This window comes from Amblyraja radiata, chromosome 8, assembly GCF_010909765.2.
Source record: "Amblyraja radiata isolate CabotCenter1 chromosome 8, sAmbRad1.1.pri, whole genome shotgun sequence".
In the NCBI taxonomy this organism is placed as follows: Eukaryota; Metazoa; Chordata; class Chondrichthyes; order Rajiformes; family Rajidae; genus Amblyraja; species Amblyraja radiata.
The window spans coordinates 52,287,704-52,304,980 of NC_045963.1; the positions used below are offsets into that span (position 1 = coordinate 52,287,704).

A 17,277-nucleotide genomic window follows, 5' to 3' on the forward strand; every position below is an offset into this window, starting at 1 on the left:
GCCTACTTGCTGTAATTTTTGATAACCGTCTTCACTACCTACGATACCACCCACTTTAGTAACATCTGCAAACTTACTAATTATACCTTGTACATACTCATCCAAATCGTTGAAATAACCCAAAAACAGCAATGGGCCTAACATCGATTTCTGACGCACACCACTGGTTACAGGCCTCTAGTCCAAAAGTAACCTTCCACCATCTGCTTCCTTCTATGAAGCTAATTCTCTATCCAGTCAGTTAGCTCTTTCTGGATCACATGCAATCTGATCTACTAAAGAAGCCTACCATGCAGAACATTGTCAAATGTCTTGCTGAAGTCCATATAGACAACGTCCACGGTCTTGCCATCATCAACCTTTTGATTACTTCTTTTAAAAAACTCAGATTCGTAAGATATGAATTTTCAGATCAAAATGGATAATTTCACATTATTACATTTGCTAGATTTTTGACTACTTGGTTCATCTATATCCCTTCGTAGCCCTCTAGTGTCGGAAAATAAGGAAGATTATCCTTCCTGTCTTAATATCAATACTTTTAACCTGATGGGCAAATAGCTCTTGCAGGATTAACAGAGATAAAGCTGGGCAGGAGCTGAGTAAACAGGGAAGAGACTGGTTGAAGTTCTAACTATGATATTCTATGTAAGTGCATAGGCTGATACTTTTTTATTGCTGTTCTTCATTTGGAGGAATTCTACATTGCACACTAGGCTGGATGGGTTGGTGATTGGATGAATGGATTATACAAAATTTTGCAACTAGTGGTTTCACTAGACCCCACAAGCATGCGCCGCCATTCAACAAAATTGTAGATGATGTGATTATAATCTCAATTTCCCATTCTGGTCTACCTGCAGTAATTTTTTAATTTTTGCTAATTAAGAATCTATTAACCGCTGCCTTAAAACGATTGAAAAAATCTGCTTCCATCATTGCCAAAAACTCATGATTCTCAGAGGGTTTTGTATTCTGTTTTAAATGGGCAAACTGTGACTCCTAGATTGAGATTTTCCCACAAGGGGAACATTCTTTCCATATCCATCCTGTCAAAACCCTCAGGATCTTCAATGTTTCAATCAAGTCATCTCTCACTCTTCTACACTGCAGCTGATTGCAAAAAAGATAGGCATTAAAAAAGAGAAATTACATTCACTCTAAAAATAAATTAACTTCAGCAAACACAGTTCACATTCAAAAGGATATTTAACCAAACAAACTTGCAGAGACATGTAAACCTATGATTCTGTTCCAGTGTTGCTTCTACTTCCCTTGAGATATTCTTGGCACCAAGCATGTGGTAATAGTTTCTTATGAATAATAAAAGTCTACAATGGGCAATGTTCAGTTAGCAACACGGCAATATCATTATATTATCAGCATGAAATCAAACCAAACCAATTTGTTTGCAAGCCAACAACAAACAATCTGCTTGAGGAAGGGATGTAATTGTTGACATTTCAAAATGATCTTGCATCAGAATATTCACATTTGACAGCATATGTTTGTATAAAGGCATTTAGTTGAAAGTTTTCCCTTTGATAATAAAAATGGCAAAACAAAAATAGAGTACTACTCTCCTTTTACGTGCAATTTTATTAGTAAATAAGAATCATTCCTTCAATAGAGAACAAAAAGTGAAACTACTAAAAATGTAAACCTTTTTATTGGCAGAGATCAAATTATAGATTGGAAAACTGGTGTATTTTTTAGTGCAAACTGTCTTTTATCTTATAAAAATCACAAAATGTTATAATTCCTCTCTATGATGCAGGACAAAAATACACAGCAAGTTATTGAATGTGATTTTCCAATTAAGAGCAGCCAAGTTGGATGGATAATTGGAGTTAATTGGAAATTGTCTTTTCGACGTTTTTTCATATTCCTTCCTTCTGCCTTTTACATCTGTTGCCAACCACTATTCATTGTTCAATATGTGTCAGTAAAAAATGTAAAGGTTTTCTCAGATAGAACAGGGCTTTCAAGCCAGTCATTTTTTGCACTCCAGCCTGGAATTTGGTGTCTTCTATGTACTCCATTTGAGATGTTGAAAAATGTAGGCTGTAAATCGTTCCACCATCCATCCAACAGAAATGACAGACAATGCAAACTTTCTGCTGCTGTTCAGCACAACTGCAAGAGGAAACAAACCAAAGGCAAAATGCTCAAAGCTTAGAAATACTTAGAGTATACTTAGAAATTTAACATTGCTTGAATTTAAATCAATCAGTACTTTTAATCATTTGTGAAGGCCCTATATATTGTTACTGTTGAGACACTGGAGTCTAAATTTAGTAATTGTGCAGAAAGAAAAACACTTGATGACATTATTGTGTAGGAAGGAACTGCAGAATCTAGTTTAAACTGAAGATAGACAAAAAGCTGGAGTACTCAGCGGGATAGGCAGAATTTCTGAAGAGAAGGAATGTGTGACATTACAGATTGAGACCTTTCTTCAGACTTTTGTGGAGAACAATGGAGGAGGCCTAGGACAGAAAGTCTCAAGAAGGGTCTCAACCTGAAACGTCACCCATTCCTTCTCTCCAGAGATGCTGCCTGGCCCGCTGAGTTACTTCAAAAAAAAGTTATTGTTGGATAGGCAGAAAATTTATAAGCGACCACAAAGAATTACATTGCCTATTACAATTTAATAACATCCCAAAAGTACTTTAGAGCTGAAATGTTATTACTGTTGTAACAAAGGAAATGCCACAGCCAATTTGTGCACATGTGCATCTCAAAAGTAGCAAAGTAACGAGGCCATTATATTTTAAGAATTAGCTGAAGTATGCCACTCAGCCACTTGAACATGCTCCATCATTAAGACCACAGCTAATCTGACTATAACTGTAAACCCACGTTCCTGACTATCCAGACAATATTTCACCACTGATAGTCAAGAATCTCTATTGTGCTGAAAATATATTGAAAGGCTCTGCTTCCACGCCAAAGACCATGATCCTCAGGAAAAAAAAATATCTTCTTTTATTTATTGAAAAAGGAAATCCGCCTTTTTAAATAGTGACCATTAATTCTAGATTCTACATCCCCTTCACAATGACACAGCCAAGAACCCACAAGACCTTAAACGTTTCAATTGTTTCCTCTTACGCATCTAAACTCCAACAGCTGATAACCTGCTTTGTCCAAGCTTCGTTCAAAGCACAGGTTTATAGATAAATATTCATCTAAACATGAATGAGAACTCCCCTGTTCTTCCCTGAAATACTGCCATGGTACTTTATGCAAGGTCCAGTCAACACCCTGGTCATTCGCTCTTTTCCCCTCTTTTGTTGGGCACGTACCACCAGATTCAAGAACAGTGTCTTCCCTGCTGTAATCAGATTCTTGAAAGGACCTTCTGTATGCTGAGGATGAATTCCCTATCTTCCAATCTACTTTGTTACAGCCAGTGCACTTTTAATCTGTACTTTATCTGTGGTTGTAACAATATATTCTGTACCCTGTTTATTTTCTCTTTTGCACTACCTGTGGTAAACATGTCTGGTATGATTTCCCTGGATTGCATACGAAACTATTTTTTTCATTGAATTTACTTTCCCACTCCCACTTATGGCTGGCTTCTTAAATTATTATAACAAAGCTCGATGTAAGCTTGAGGGACATCATCCTTATATGCACATTTGCAGCCCTTGGGGTTCAACAATGAATTTACAATTTCAGATAGCCAGCTTTTCCAGTTTGTGTCACAACTGACCAGTTCAGATACAAGAGCAGGAAATGCTAAGGATGTTCAACAGTTCAGACAACAGCAATGGGGAAGAGGAACAGGATTGGTCTTTCAGATAGATAGCCTTTCTTGGTGCAGTGGAAGGGGGTATCATATTGACAGGAGGATTGGCTTTCTCAGAAGTTTCTTTCTCAGTCTTCCCTCGGTGCATTCTTATCAAATGTCAGTATTATATATCAAGTATTAAATTCTATCTAAAGACGATTATATTCTATCATTACACACTACAATGTGTATTCTTCAGCATTTTGTTTCTATCTTCTGTGTAAACCAGCATCTGCAGTTCCTTCTTATACATACAACATGTATTAATTTGTTTGTACATTAAAATATCACAGCATTTCAAAGAATGAAATATGGTGAACATGGAAAGCTACAAATCTTCAACTCATGATTTTGACACAGTGAATTTCATATTGAAAGGTTACCTCTGACAGCTTGTGCGTTTGATGCAAGAACAAAGAACTTGATGAGGTTAATGTACAGAGGTGAGTCGTCATGTTCCCAGATGACAACTGGAATCACAAGGAGTTTCCCGTAACCAGATAATAATAAGGCTATTAGCAGCATGTTGAGGTTTGATTTTTTCTGAATGAACTCCTGTTTTGTTAACCACAAGAAGAAAAATACCCCGCTTAGGAATGCTGTTAGCTCTAGGAGAAATAAAATATTATATCATTTTTACCCATGATTACTGATACAAAAACCAAATGAATTACATTCACATTTCACATTTATTACATTAATATGTTCCAAAATAATTCATTAAAAATGTTTTCAAATAAAGAAAATCAAGCTGAAAATTGAAATCTATGACTAAAAGCTTGACTAAAGAGCATCTCAGAAAACAGGAAAAAAAAACAGTTGAGAGCTTCAGGAAGGGCATTCCGGTGCTAAAATTTACGAAGCTGATGAGAGTCATCAATTAGGGTAATAATTAAATCATAGGATGCTATCAAGTCAAAATCAGAACAATACAGATAACTCAAAAGACTGTGGGGCTGGAGAAGATTATGGTGATAGTGAAGAAGGAAGTAATGGAGCTATTTCTATAAAAGGGTGAGAGTTTAACACGATATGGTTGTCAAATTGGGAGCCAATACAAATTGGGTGTAAGTTTGGATAAGCGCAGCAGAGTTTTGAATGACTACGTTTCTGGAGGGCGCAGGTTAAGTGTCTGGCCAGGACGATATTAGACATTTGAAAGCAATAAAAGTATACAGTGCATTCAGAAAGAATTCAAACCCATTCACTTGTTCCACATTTTGTTACGTCACAGCCTTATTCTAAAATGGATTAAATTATTTTTTTTAAATCATCAATCTACACACAATACCCCATAATAAAAAAGCGAAAACAGGTGTTATGAAATTTTTGCAAAGTAATTAAAAATAAATAACTGAAATATCACATTTATATAAGTATTCAGACCCTTTACTCAGTACTTTGTTGAGGCACCTTTGGCAGCGATTACAGCCTCAAGTCTTCTTGGGTGTGACGCTACAAGCTTGGCACACCTGTATTTGGGTAATTTCTCCCATTCTTCTCTGCAGATCCTCTCAAGCTCTGTCAGGTTGGATGGGGAGCGTCAATGCACAGCTATTTTCAGGTCCATCCTGAGATGTTCGATGGAGTTCAAGTCCGGGCTCTGGCTGGGCCACTCAAGGACATTCACAGACTTGTCACGAAGCCACTCCTGCGATGTCTTGGCTGTGTGCTTAGGATTGTTGTCCTGTTGGAAGGTGAACCTCCGCCCTAGTCTGGGGTCCAGAACGCTCTGGAGCAGGTTTTCATCAAGTATCATTTTGTACTTTGCTTCGTTCATTTTTTCCTCGATCCTGACTAGTCTCCCAGTTCCTGCCGCTGAAAAACATCCCCACAGCATGATGCTGCCACCACCATGCTTCACCATAGGTATGGTATTGGCCAGATGATGAGCGGTGCCTGGTTTCCTCCAGACGTGACGCTTGGCATTCAGGCCAAAGAGTTCAATCTTGGTTTCATCAGACCAGAGAATCTTGTTTCTCATGCCTTTTGGCAAACTCCAAGCGTGCTGTCATGTGCCTGTTACTGAGGAGTGGCTTTTGTCTGGCCATGCTACCATAAAGGCCTGATTGGTAGAATGCTGCAGATATAGTTGTCCCTCTGGAATGTTCTCCCATCTCCACATAGGAACTCTGGAGCTCTGTTAGAGTGACCATCGGGTTCTTGGTCACCTCCCTAACCAAGGACCTTCTCCCCTGATTGCTCAGTTTGGCCGGGTGGCCAGCTCTATGAAGAGTCCTGATGGTTCCAAAGTTCTTCCATTTAAGAATGACGGAGGCCACTGTGCTCTTCGGTACCTGCAATGCCGCAGAAATTGTTTTTACCCTTCCCCAGATCTGTGTCTCGACACAACCCTGTCTTGGAGGTCAACGGACAATTCCTTCATCTTCATGGCTTGGTTTTTGGTTTGACATGCACTGTCAACTGTGGGTCCTTATATAGACAGGTGTGTGCCTTTCCAAATCATGTCCAATCAATTTAATTTACCACTGGTGAACTCCAATCAAGTTGTAGAAAAAAAACTAAGGATAATTAATGGAAACAAGATGAACCTAAGCTCAATTTTGAGTGTCATGAATGTAAATGTGATATTTCAGTTATTTATTTTTAATTACTTGCAAAAATTTCTAAACACCTGTTTTTGCTTCTTCATTGTGTGTAGATTGATGATAAAAAAAAAAAGAATTGAATCAATTTTAAAATAAGGCTGTAACGTAACAAAATGTGGAAAAAATGAAGGGCTCTGAATACTTTCTGAATGCACTGTAGATAAACTCTACAGCTGCAGATGACGTGCAACAGAGTGATGTTGGGGGATGTTACTCAGGTGGAATAGACAGCTTTAACTAAGGCAAGTATGTGTGCTCTGGGGTTATCCATGGGCGGAAATCCCGGGGGGGGGGGGGGGACACACGTCACCTCCATGTTTTGAGACGTGGGGGACAATTCATAATTTGAATTTCTGTAATATTACCAATATATATTGTTAACTAAATAAATTAATTTGTAATCCGGATTTTGAATTCTTTTGTAATCCGGATTTTGAAATTTGGTGAAAAGAAATCTATTAAAAATCTCCACTTTCCATGAGACAGTGGGGGTGGGAATGATGATCGAGGGCGCCAATTGGACGACAGGACATGATGATTCAGCGCAATGCTTGGAGGAGGGAGGTGTCAGCCAGAGGCGGAAGTAGGGGGGTGGGACTGAGGATAGAGCGCGGTGATTAGAGGAGGGAGACGTCCTGGTGGAGCTAAGATCATAGAGCGGAGCTTGAATCGGCCGTTCGCGGGGCCTTTCATCGCCCGGCGCGGCTTAAAATCGGCAGCGGGATCTTCCACCGCCCCGCGGTCAAATTGCTGCGTCGAGGCGATCGAGGCTCCCAATGTTGAAGCCCCCGCCGGGGGTTGGACGATCCCGCGGCCGAATTTAAGCCGCGCCGGGCGATGAAAGGCCCCGCGAACGGGCTGATTGAAGCCCCACGAATCGGGGCGGACGAAGCTGCTGTTGCTGGAGTTTGGGGTCAGTCACCAACCAGGTCAGCTCCCGATGTTACCATCCACAGGGCCCACGGCCGAAGCCTCGCGCGTGTGTGTGTGTGCGTGCGCGGCCACCAAGAAATTGTGTCCCCCCCCCATGTTTTGATAGCGATTTCCACCTCTGGGGTTAACTATGTCTGCCTCAGATGTAGAGAGAATTGGAATTGGTGACAAGAAAGGAAGAGTTTGAAGCAGAGAACCATAAATTACGATGTTAGCTTTCCTGGATTGAGTTGGTGGAATTAATAGTTGGACAGCGCGCGGATGAGAAGTACATGGTCAATGTGACAATCCTTGTGATGCTCCAGAGGTAGCTCAGGTGAAATGTATGCTAATTAGTCTCTAGCATCAATAACAAAAAATATTATGTTTATGGTATAACCTTTGGGAAGTAATTTATTCATCAATTAAATTGGCATGATTTGTCTGATAATTTAAATTTCTGTAATATTACCAATATAAATTGTTAACTAAATAAATTAATTCAAGCATTTCCATTTTTTTCAAAGCAAATAGCTATGTTAAATCATGCACAGACTGCAGCAATTATTTTTCAGTTAGTTTTCCCAGTACTATGGGACTCTGTGGTCAAGGTAGAAAGGTGATCTAGATTTCAGTTTGCAGCAATGTTACTCAAAGCCTATTGTTGGGCCTCTCGTATACTTAATATCAAATGAGCATCGGAGAAGAAGACAACTAATTATGAAAAGGGAGAGAATAAATGTGGGCTTAACATGTTCTACTTAGACCAAATCAAGCAAGGACAAAATCTACAAAAACACATTGGCACAATGAATGATGCATAAAGTATGAAACAATAAAAAATTCAATAAAGGTATAAAAAAAGGTGAATTTACCCAGACTAGCTAATCCAAACATTAGGTAAAAGTCCCACTCTTTGGCGTAACGAATTATATCAGTAGGATCAACCGTTTGCTGTGAGTCCTGTAGATGCGACCATCTGAGATATGCTTCACATAACAAACAGAAAATACAGAGCTTCCAATGAATCTGAAGGAAAAGTGTAAAATTTGATGGATTATCAATGCCTATATTATAAAACAGTTCATCAACATGCCTTGCTTGTGAAGGATGCTTCTGAGGGAGGGAAAAAAACATAAACCAGCCAACAATGAAAAATCAATGACTTCAAAAAATAAAATATGGAGGGGCAGGGATAAAACAATGTTGATTTAAATAAAAACATGCATTCATAGGATGTAGATGACGGAAGGCTCGCATTTGTGTACATGCATAACTGCTCCTGTATTGGGTAATTGGCCAGGTTTTACTTGAATACACGTATGAGTGACGAACTTTGCTGTGGGTCTGTAGTTGTGATTAACTTGTCCAGGATAAGGATGGCTCATTTTAAAAAAAACAATCGTAAACCATATATGATTTTTGGATAATCTATTACTTACCCAACTAATATATGCATTTTGTTGGTTTTATTTAATGAGCTGAAAATAAATTATTCAGCTTCCATGGTAAAATCTAAATTTAAATCATCAGATTAATCTAGGCTTTTGCAATGTTAGTCAAATAAGATAATTGCAATGCTAACATATCTCTATGGTGTCAACGGTGGAATAATATGATTAATAGATACACTTTACAAGAAATTGTCATATCACTTGTACACAAGAGATTTTTAACCATTTTACTATAATTACTCAGTAACATAATATGGTAGTTTAAAGTACTTACATTAATGTTGGCATTGAGGATTATGTGTCTATAAGCTTGAACTTTACATAAGATCGCATCAATAAGAATGATCACGGGATCATATTCTACATATTTGTCAACTGGTTTCTGGCATGATTTCTGCAAGGGAAAAATACATTTTCAGTCTCAAGAACCATTAATTTCTCCATTAAATACAAACCTTGGGCAACATATATTGATTTATAGAGGAACTTCCTGTCGTGAGCACTAGACCCTAAAGATCTTACATTGACCTTTAATGAATAGAAACAATATCACCAAACAGAACCGGTTACTCATTAATTTTTATCCCAGCTTTCACTTGTGAACAAGGGGACATTGCAGCAAAATAAGAGTCAGTCATTCAAAACTGAGGTGCGTAGTAATGTCTTCTCTCAGAGATAGATAATCTCTAGAATTCTGCGACTGAGATGGTTGTGGTGGCCAGATCATTGGATTCTTTTAAGATGGAGTTAGATAAATATTTGAAAGCGAGGAATTTCTAGTAATGGGGAACTGGCATGGAAAAGGAATTGAGGCTGGTATTGATCAATCATGAACATATTAATTGGTGGGGAAGATTGAGGGGACTGGTAGCCTACTCTTGCTTCCACTTTCTTGTGTTCACCAATCTCAGCCAGTACCATACCAATTGGCTAATATCCTGGTCTTTTGTTCTCTGCCCGCACCAGATTGTTTCCTTCATAAACCTTGCTTTATTAATCACTTTCTAGTTCCCAGATACAATCCAACCTACGCACGTCCTTAAATTGATAGAAACAACATTCATTCCATTCCCTTCAGGAGAACATTTAATTGGATTAATCTTTCACAAATCTGGGCTAAACTATATTATATAGCCTTTGAACATTTTCCAATAAGCAAGTTCGGTATTCCAAAAAACGCAAGGAATCATGGGATTTGTCAAAGGTCACTCGCTTTAAAGAAAAAGCGAACGAAGCGCTGGCTGTATAAACTGTGTATAAATTCTTATCTTTATTCATGATTTATGTGTAAAAAAATATTTAATCTGAGGAACGGGGGGTGCAAGGTAGCGGGAGAGCAAGGCATAACAGCGAGAGGGGGCAGGTGCGAATGGGAGACAGGGGGAGAGACTGGACCGGCGGAGAGACATTCTCGACAGCTGCGCGCACACAGACCCACTCCTCATCCGCAGCCAGGATCGAACCCGGGTCCCCCAGAGCAGAGCCGGAGCCAGCACATCCCCCCCCCCCCCCCCCCCCCCCCGCTCCGGGACGGCCCCAGACTGCCGGCCAACCCGGCGGTACAGGCAGAGCCGAGCTGCAGCCAGCGCCCCCCCCCACCACGCCGGATGCAAGTCCGGGGCCGCCACCGCTCCTGGCCAGCCCCACATTGCCGGCCAACGCGGCAGGACAGTCCAGGGCTGCCGGCCAACCCAGTGGGACAGGCAGAGCCGAGCTAGAGTGGCTGCAAGTCCGAGGCCGCCAGGGCCACCCCGGACACCTCTGGCCACCCCCGGACAGGGACAGGACACCTGGGAGGGGACTGGAACGGCCCAGCAGCAACTCAACAGTGCCGGAGACCCGGGCCCGACCCCGACCACGGACGAAACGCAAGCCTGCACACAACGCGGCACCACAGTTGCCGAGAATGTTTATAGCGATTGACCTATGACCGTGGCATGCGCAGTCGGAATACCGAACACGCTTATTGCCAATTCATTGATACCTCCCATTTCTAGGGATCACGGTAACAACTACTGCAATCTCCACCCGAGATCAAGACATACCCCAATGACTTACTCACTCTTAGCATAACCAGCCTTTCCAGTATATCCTGCCCCATTTTCACTTGCAATCATATTTCATCACGTTTGTCCCAAGAGGTCCCTCACTGCCTTCCATCACACTGACCATGCACAGAGGATAGTTTTGGGTGCCTTTTTTTTGTTAATCACCATTTTAATCTCATATTTTCTCTTTCTATATTATCTTTGTCTTTACTTCCCCATCCAAATTATTGCATCATATTTTCTAATCATCATTCAAGAATTGCTGATTTTTGCTCCTCTATTCTTTCCTCTTGTGCATATGTAGCCAAAACAGCTCCTTCTGAAAGATCATCCACTGTACTACTATCGTTTAACCTGTCAAAATGTTGGCTCTATTTCACCTTGGCTGAATTCCCTTTCATACCATTTTACACCAGATGGCTCCTCGCTCTGCTTTCTTCCTAATCTCAACCTGATGATATAATTATCAAAAAAGAGTTTTTCCATTTACCTGTGGTCCACCTCATTCCCTTGCACCTAACTCAACAATATCTCCTGTCCAATTAATCAAAGAATACATTTCAGAAATATCCCCATTCAGCTTGACTGAAATTGGTATTTGAGTAATTGAAAGTAGACACAAGGAACTACAGATGTTGGTTTATGAAAAAAGACACAAAGTGCTGGAGTAATTCAGCAAGTCAGGCAGCATCTCTGAAGAACATGGATTGGCATGTTCTCCAGATTTGCTACCTGATCTGCTGAGTTACACCAACACTGTGTGTCTTTTTTTGGGCTAATTGAAGTTCCCTAATATTTGTGCTCTACAATTCTTACTCATCTCTGTAATTTTTCTGCAGATTTGCTCCTATATTTTCTTCTCATTATTTAGAGGCCTGCTTAACACTCCCAGTTGATGAAACCATCCCCTTTTGCTTCTCAACTCTAAAATTGATGGTGTAGGATGGAACTGCAGATACTGGTTTACACCGAAGATAGACACAAAATGCTGGAATAACTCAGCGGGAAAGTTACTCAATTACTCCCACATTTTGTGCCTAAAATGGATGGATTCTGTCCTTACCCAATCAAAGATATTGTCTCTTCCCAGGATAGACACAAAAATCAGGAGTAACTAAGCAGGGCAGGCAGCATCTCTGGAGAGAAGGATTGGGTGACGTTTTGGGTCGAGAGCCTTCTTCAGAGTCTCTTCCCAATATTATATCATCCCCAATCCATATATCCAATACATCATGCTTTTCTTCCTTTCCTATCTTTTTTTGAACACTTTGTATCTGTGGACATTAAGTGCCACTCCTCACCATTTCTAAGCCTTTCATTTTTGCTACAATATCATATCACATATACTTCTCACTCACCAACATTATTCACAAGTACATTTACATGTGTAGGGTAAACTTGTTTTTGTATTCCTCGTTGTCCTCTGCAGTCTGTTCTTTTCTAGCATTAGACTATTTCCATTCCCAGCATGATGCAACATTGCAACTCTTTTCTGCATCTGGTTTCTATTTTTATGTGCTCTTGTCTATAATCCAGCTCATCTAATTTAAAACCTCTCCAATCCCAGAAGGACATTGATCCCTGCCCTGTTGAGGTTCAACCTACCATTTCAAATAGGTGTGTCATATCTCACTAAATTGGCTAATGACCATGAATCTGAAAAACATATGTTTTCTATGTACCTTCCCCTGCAACTGCAGAAGATGCAACACCTGTCCCTATACCTCCTCCCTCGACTGTGTCCAGGGAGCCGACAGTACTTTCAAGTTAGGCAAAGGTTCACTTGCACCTCCTCCAACCTCATCTACTGTATCCGTTGTTCAAGATGTGGACTCTTATAGATCGGGAAGACCAAAAGTAGACTGGGCGACTATTTCACAGAATACCTTCGCTCAGCCCACCTGAACCTACCTGATCTGCCGGATGCCGGACACTTTGATTCTCCTTCCCATTCCTATACAGACCTTTCTGTCATAGATCTCCTCCATTGTCAGTGTGAGGATAAATGCAAATTGGAGGAACGCATCTCATATTTCACTTGGGCAGCTTACAGCCCAGTGGTATGAATATTGATTTCTCTCACTTCAGGTAGCCCCAGTATTCCCTCTCTCTCTATCCCTCCACCACCCAAGTCACACGAGCTTCTCGTTTACACCCTACAAACAGCTAACAATGGCCTGTTTCCTTTATCGTCATCTCTTCTTTGCATATCTTTTATTCATTGTTCTTTATCTCTCCACATCATCGTCTATATCTCTTGTTTCCCTTATCCCTAACCAGTCTGAAGAAGGGGCTCGGCCTGAAACGTCACCCATTCCTTACTCCAGCTTTTTGTGTCTATCCCCTGAAAGATACCTGAAGCGGCACATTGATCTTAATCTCCAATTTCTACACCCACTGCTGACCTGTGAGACTGGGAAAAGTCTAAAGATTCCCATCTTCAAGAACCTAATTTCTATATTCTTTCATGATTTCTTGAAGTCAGACCATAGAACCTCAATACATGTTCTATGTACAACAACTCTATTTCATAAACTAAACGTTCAGCTCACTTTATCCTGGACATCAGAGAAGCAATGCACATTGTAGGACTCACAACTATAATCATAAATGTACAATGAAATCTCTAATTAGGATTGTTTTGCGGTGCCTCCAATCTGAGCTGCAATTCTTTCGCGTAATCTAGCACTCAAATACAACGTGCAGGTTTGAGGGCGGCGCAAATTCTGAAGTATCTTGTCATTCCCATCTTTAACTACTCTTCTGCATAGAAGGGTTGTGTTTTATCACCGATTTTATTTTCCATCTACACAAACAACATAACAAACAATAACAGTGACATTTCCCTTTTTACGTATGCAGACGATATGGCCCTGGTGGCCCACATCAAGGATCACACTTCTCTGGCTGCCTACTATCAGCAGGTCAACACCCTGATGCTGTGGATCAAAGAGAGCTCTCTGGAGCTTAACATCTCCAAGACCAAGGAGCTGTGTTGTGGGGGGAGGCGAACATCTTCCCCCCAACCTCTCTTTGAACCTCTGAGGCTGAATGGGCAGACAGTTGAGCAGGTAGAGGCCTTTAGATACCTGGGCACAGAGATTGACACCCGCCTGTCCTTCTCCCAGCACACAGACTCTGTGTACAAGAAGGCACAGCAACGCCTGTTCCTGCTGAGGAAACTCAGGAGCTTTGTTGTCAGACAGGACATTTTAACAGCTGTCTATAAATCACTTATAGAATCTGTACTCACCTTTAACATCACATCCTGGTTCACCCTCACCTCTGTCAAAGACAAATCAAAGCTTTCCCGGATCATCAATCAAGCAAGTAAAATAACTGGCAAAACTCAAAATGAATTATCAGTACTCCACACCCAGGCAGTTAAAAGGAAAGCCAACCTCATTACACAGGATCCCACCCACCCCCTGCACAAGTCCTTCCAACTTCTGCCATCAGGCCGCCGATATAAAGTCCCCCTATCCAAGAAAAACATCCACAAAAATTCATTCATACCCATTGCCATAAACAGCTTAAATAAAAAAATGAACAAGGGACAAATTAACCCTGACGCACTGTCACTTTACACGTATCCACAACTTTTATCTTGTCTATTTTTACAGTTTCTAATCTTTATCCTTGCTTTTAAGATCTATACACACTGTGTGTGCTCGCAGAAATCTGTGTTGTATGACTGCTTATCAGTACATTGTCCTGGTTGTATGTTGAGCCACGTCAAAGAAGATTTTCTGTTACGACAGACAATAAAGTTTTCTGAATCTGAATCTGAAACCTATCTAATAAGTTGAATCTTCTGTCTATGGGGAACCTCTTGGAATGTACAATTCAGTAAAATATCTTCCTCCCTAATACCTTTCTGGTGTCATTTCAGAATAAAGTGCTGCTTCTAAGCATGTGATAAAATTAATTGATACAGTGCAAGAGTTTGACAACAAAGATCAGAAATGGAGTAAGATAGAGATTGGAAACAACAGTTAAGGATAGAGCTCCAGGTCCTGCTTCCAGACATGAAGCCATTCCCCACACCACTCCCAAAACCATATCTGCATTTGGTTTCCAAAAAATGAAAGATGTAGTCTACAAATAAACTAAAAGCAAAAGAAATGCAAGGAAACCATTACTTCACCGAGACTCTATTGGACCAAAGATATAGGAGTTGACCATTCAGCACCTACTTTACAGTAAGATCATGGCTGATCTATTAACTTCGTGTTAATTTCCTGTACTAATCCCATAATGGTATTGGTTTATTTTCACGTTTACTGAGATCCAGGGAAAAACTTTGTGTGCGGTCCAGTCAAATCATGCTATACATAAATGCAATTAAGCCATTCATATAAGTACAACAGGCATACAGGGAAGTATGTCAGAGTGCAGGGAATGGTGTTACAGCGTTCTAGCGTTAGTTAGACAAACGCAAAGAAAAAAGGGCCGGAATTATATTAAACTACTGAATAACTGAACCCACAGATCTAGAGCTTTGAATTCCAAGGTCATCAATCTCTTCTTATCCAATCCAGAATGGACAGCTCCTTGTTTTGAGATTGCACTTCTTGCTTATTGACATTGAGATACCCAATGTCCTCACTGTGGGCAGACTTGTTGTCGTTGCAATGCAAAATAAAAACAGGTAATGTTGGAATTACAAGGCAGGTCAGGCGGCATCTAGCGGGAAGAGAGACTGAATGAATGGTAACAAATATAACACATTTTTTGTCTATAAATCAGTGGGCTAGGAAGCTGGGTTTGGAACAAGGGGGTATTATAGAGCATACAATAAGGCTACCTGTGCCCTATTGGGTTCTTCCTGAACTGTTTATTGAGCTTGCTTTTCTTCAGGAAAAAGATAAGCGCGAGGTGACTCCAAGAGTAGTGGAATATCTTAATTCAATCAGTGAGAGCATTTTGATTGTTTTTACAGATGGATCTAAAGATCCAGTTAGTGGGAGAGCTGGGTTTGGAGTGTATGTGGAGCAGCTTGGGTTGAAGATTGGCCGGCGCATTTCTGATGGAAGCTCTGTTCTCACGACTGAATTAATGGCGTGAGATTAAGGTGGGTTGAGGAAGCCAGTTTTAGAGAAGTCATTATCTGTTCTGATTCTGCAGCTGCTCTTGAAACTTTAAGAGTAGGGAAATCTAAAGCTCGTCCTGACATTCTAAATGAAATCTTGAGTGTGTTTTCTAGAATTGGGTTTGCGTGTAACATCACTTTTTGCTGGGTTCCCGGGCATGCTGGGGTGAGGGGGAATGAGCAGGTGGACCTCACAGCAAAGGAGAGTTTAAGAAGAGAAATAGATATCCATGTATCATTGGGGAGAGTGGAACTGAGAGAAATAATTAAAGAGGGCTTAACAAAAGAATGGCAGAGAGGATGGGAAATGGAAGTCAGGGGTAGACACTACTTTTCTATACAATCTGAAGTTAGGAAAATATGTTTCTGTACATCTCTGTCCCGTAGGGACTCAGTTAAACTGTGTAGATTGAGGTTGGGACACTGTGGGTTAAATTACTATTTGTGCATTGTAGGGAGACATGTTTCTGGCTTGTGTGAATGTGGGAGTAATGAGACACTTAAGCATGTTTTCCTAGAATGTAAAAAGTATAGGGTAGAAAGAAAAGTATTGTTTGTTAGACTGACAGGACTTGGAGTTGAGGCTTTTTCTGTTTTATCTCTGTTTGGACACAGTGAGAAACATCAACTGATATCCAGGGCTGTTCTTCAATTCCTGCAAGTTACAGGACTGTATGTAAGAATTTAGTTCAAACTTTGACCTGTGGAGGGCAGTAATACGCTTAGCAACGTCTACACTGCCGGAATCCTACAAGAAGAAGAAGCAGACTGAATGAATGTTTCAGCTTGACACGACACTTTATTTGCTTCTCTTCCCACAGTTGGGGCCTGCCCACACTATTTGCAGCATTTTCTGTTTTTATTTTCAGTTTGCACCTGGTTGTTATCGGGGGGACTGCTGCATTAAAGGAGGAGAAAGTTATACGCAGAGGATGTAAAATTGCCAAAGGGGATGCGAATATGAAAGGAAGCAGAGGTTCCGAATAAATGGGGTTGGTGCAAGGCCACAAAACTCAGAGAAGCTTCTTGTTCGAGGTGTCGCAGCGTGGTGACTCAGAAGTGCAGAAGACGCCCCTCACGCTTCTTCACACTCACACAAATGGTGATCTTGATGATGCTGTGGCTGTAGTCCCTGTGTAGTTCCAGCGCTTCCTCGTTGCACTCCACGCATCTGTACGGTGCCGCCATTACATCTACCAGGCACCCCCACCGTTTGAAACTGCCAGGCCTGAGCACTCGCTCCGTCACCCCTTCCCCTTCCACCCCGGCTGCCTGGTTACCAGCTCGCGCGCCAAAGCGAAATGGAGACGACGGCGCCGCGCCGCGAAGCATCATGGAAAACGTAGTTCAACCCGAGGAATTG

At 41.0% G+C, this 17,277-nt stretch overlaps 1 protein-coding gene across 1 annotated transcript; it reads right to left on the reverse strand.

Moving 5' to 3' along the window:
• Window positions 1–1,579: 1,579 nt before the first annotated feature.
• On the reverse strand, window positions 1,580–17,261 carry arv1 (ARV1 homolog, fatty acid homeostasis modulator). The gene is made up of 5 exons (XM_033025901.1): window positions 17,010–17,261; window positions 9,049–9,168; window positions 8,196–8,349; window positions 4,183–4,407; window positions 1,580–2,136 (listed from the first exon to the last, which is right to left on the reverse strand). Exons 1-5 carry the CDS (start codon window positions 17,247–17,249, stop codon window positions 2,030–2,032), a joined length of 846 nt encoding a protein of 281 aa, XP_032881792.1. The 5' UTR covers window positions 17,250–17,261; the 3' UTR covers window positions 1,580–2,029.
• Between the last annotated feature and the right edge of the window lie 16 nt (window positions 17,262–17,277).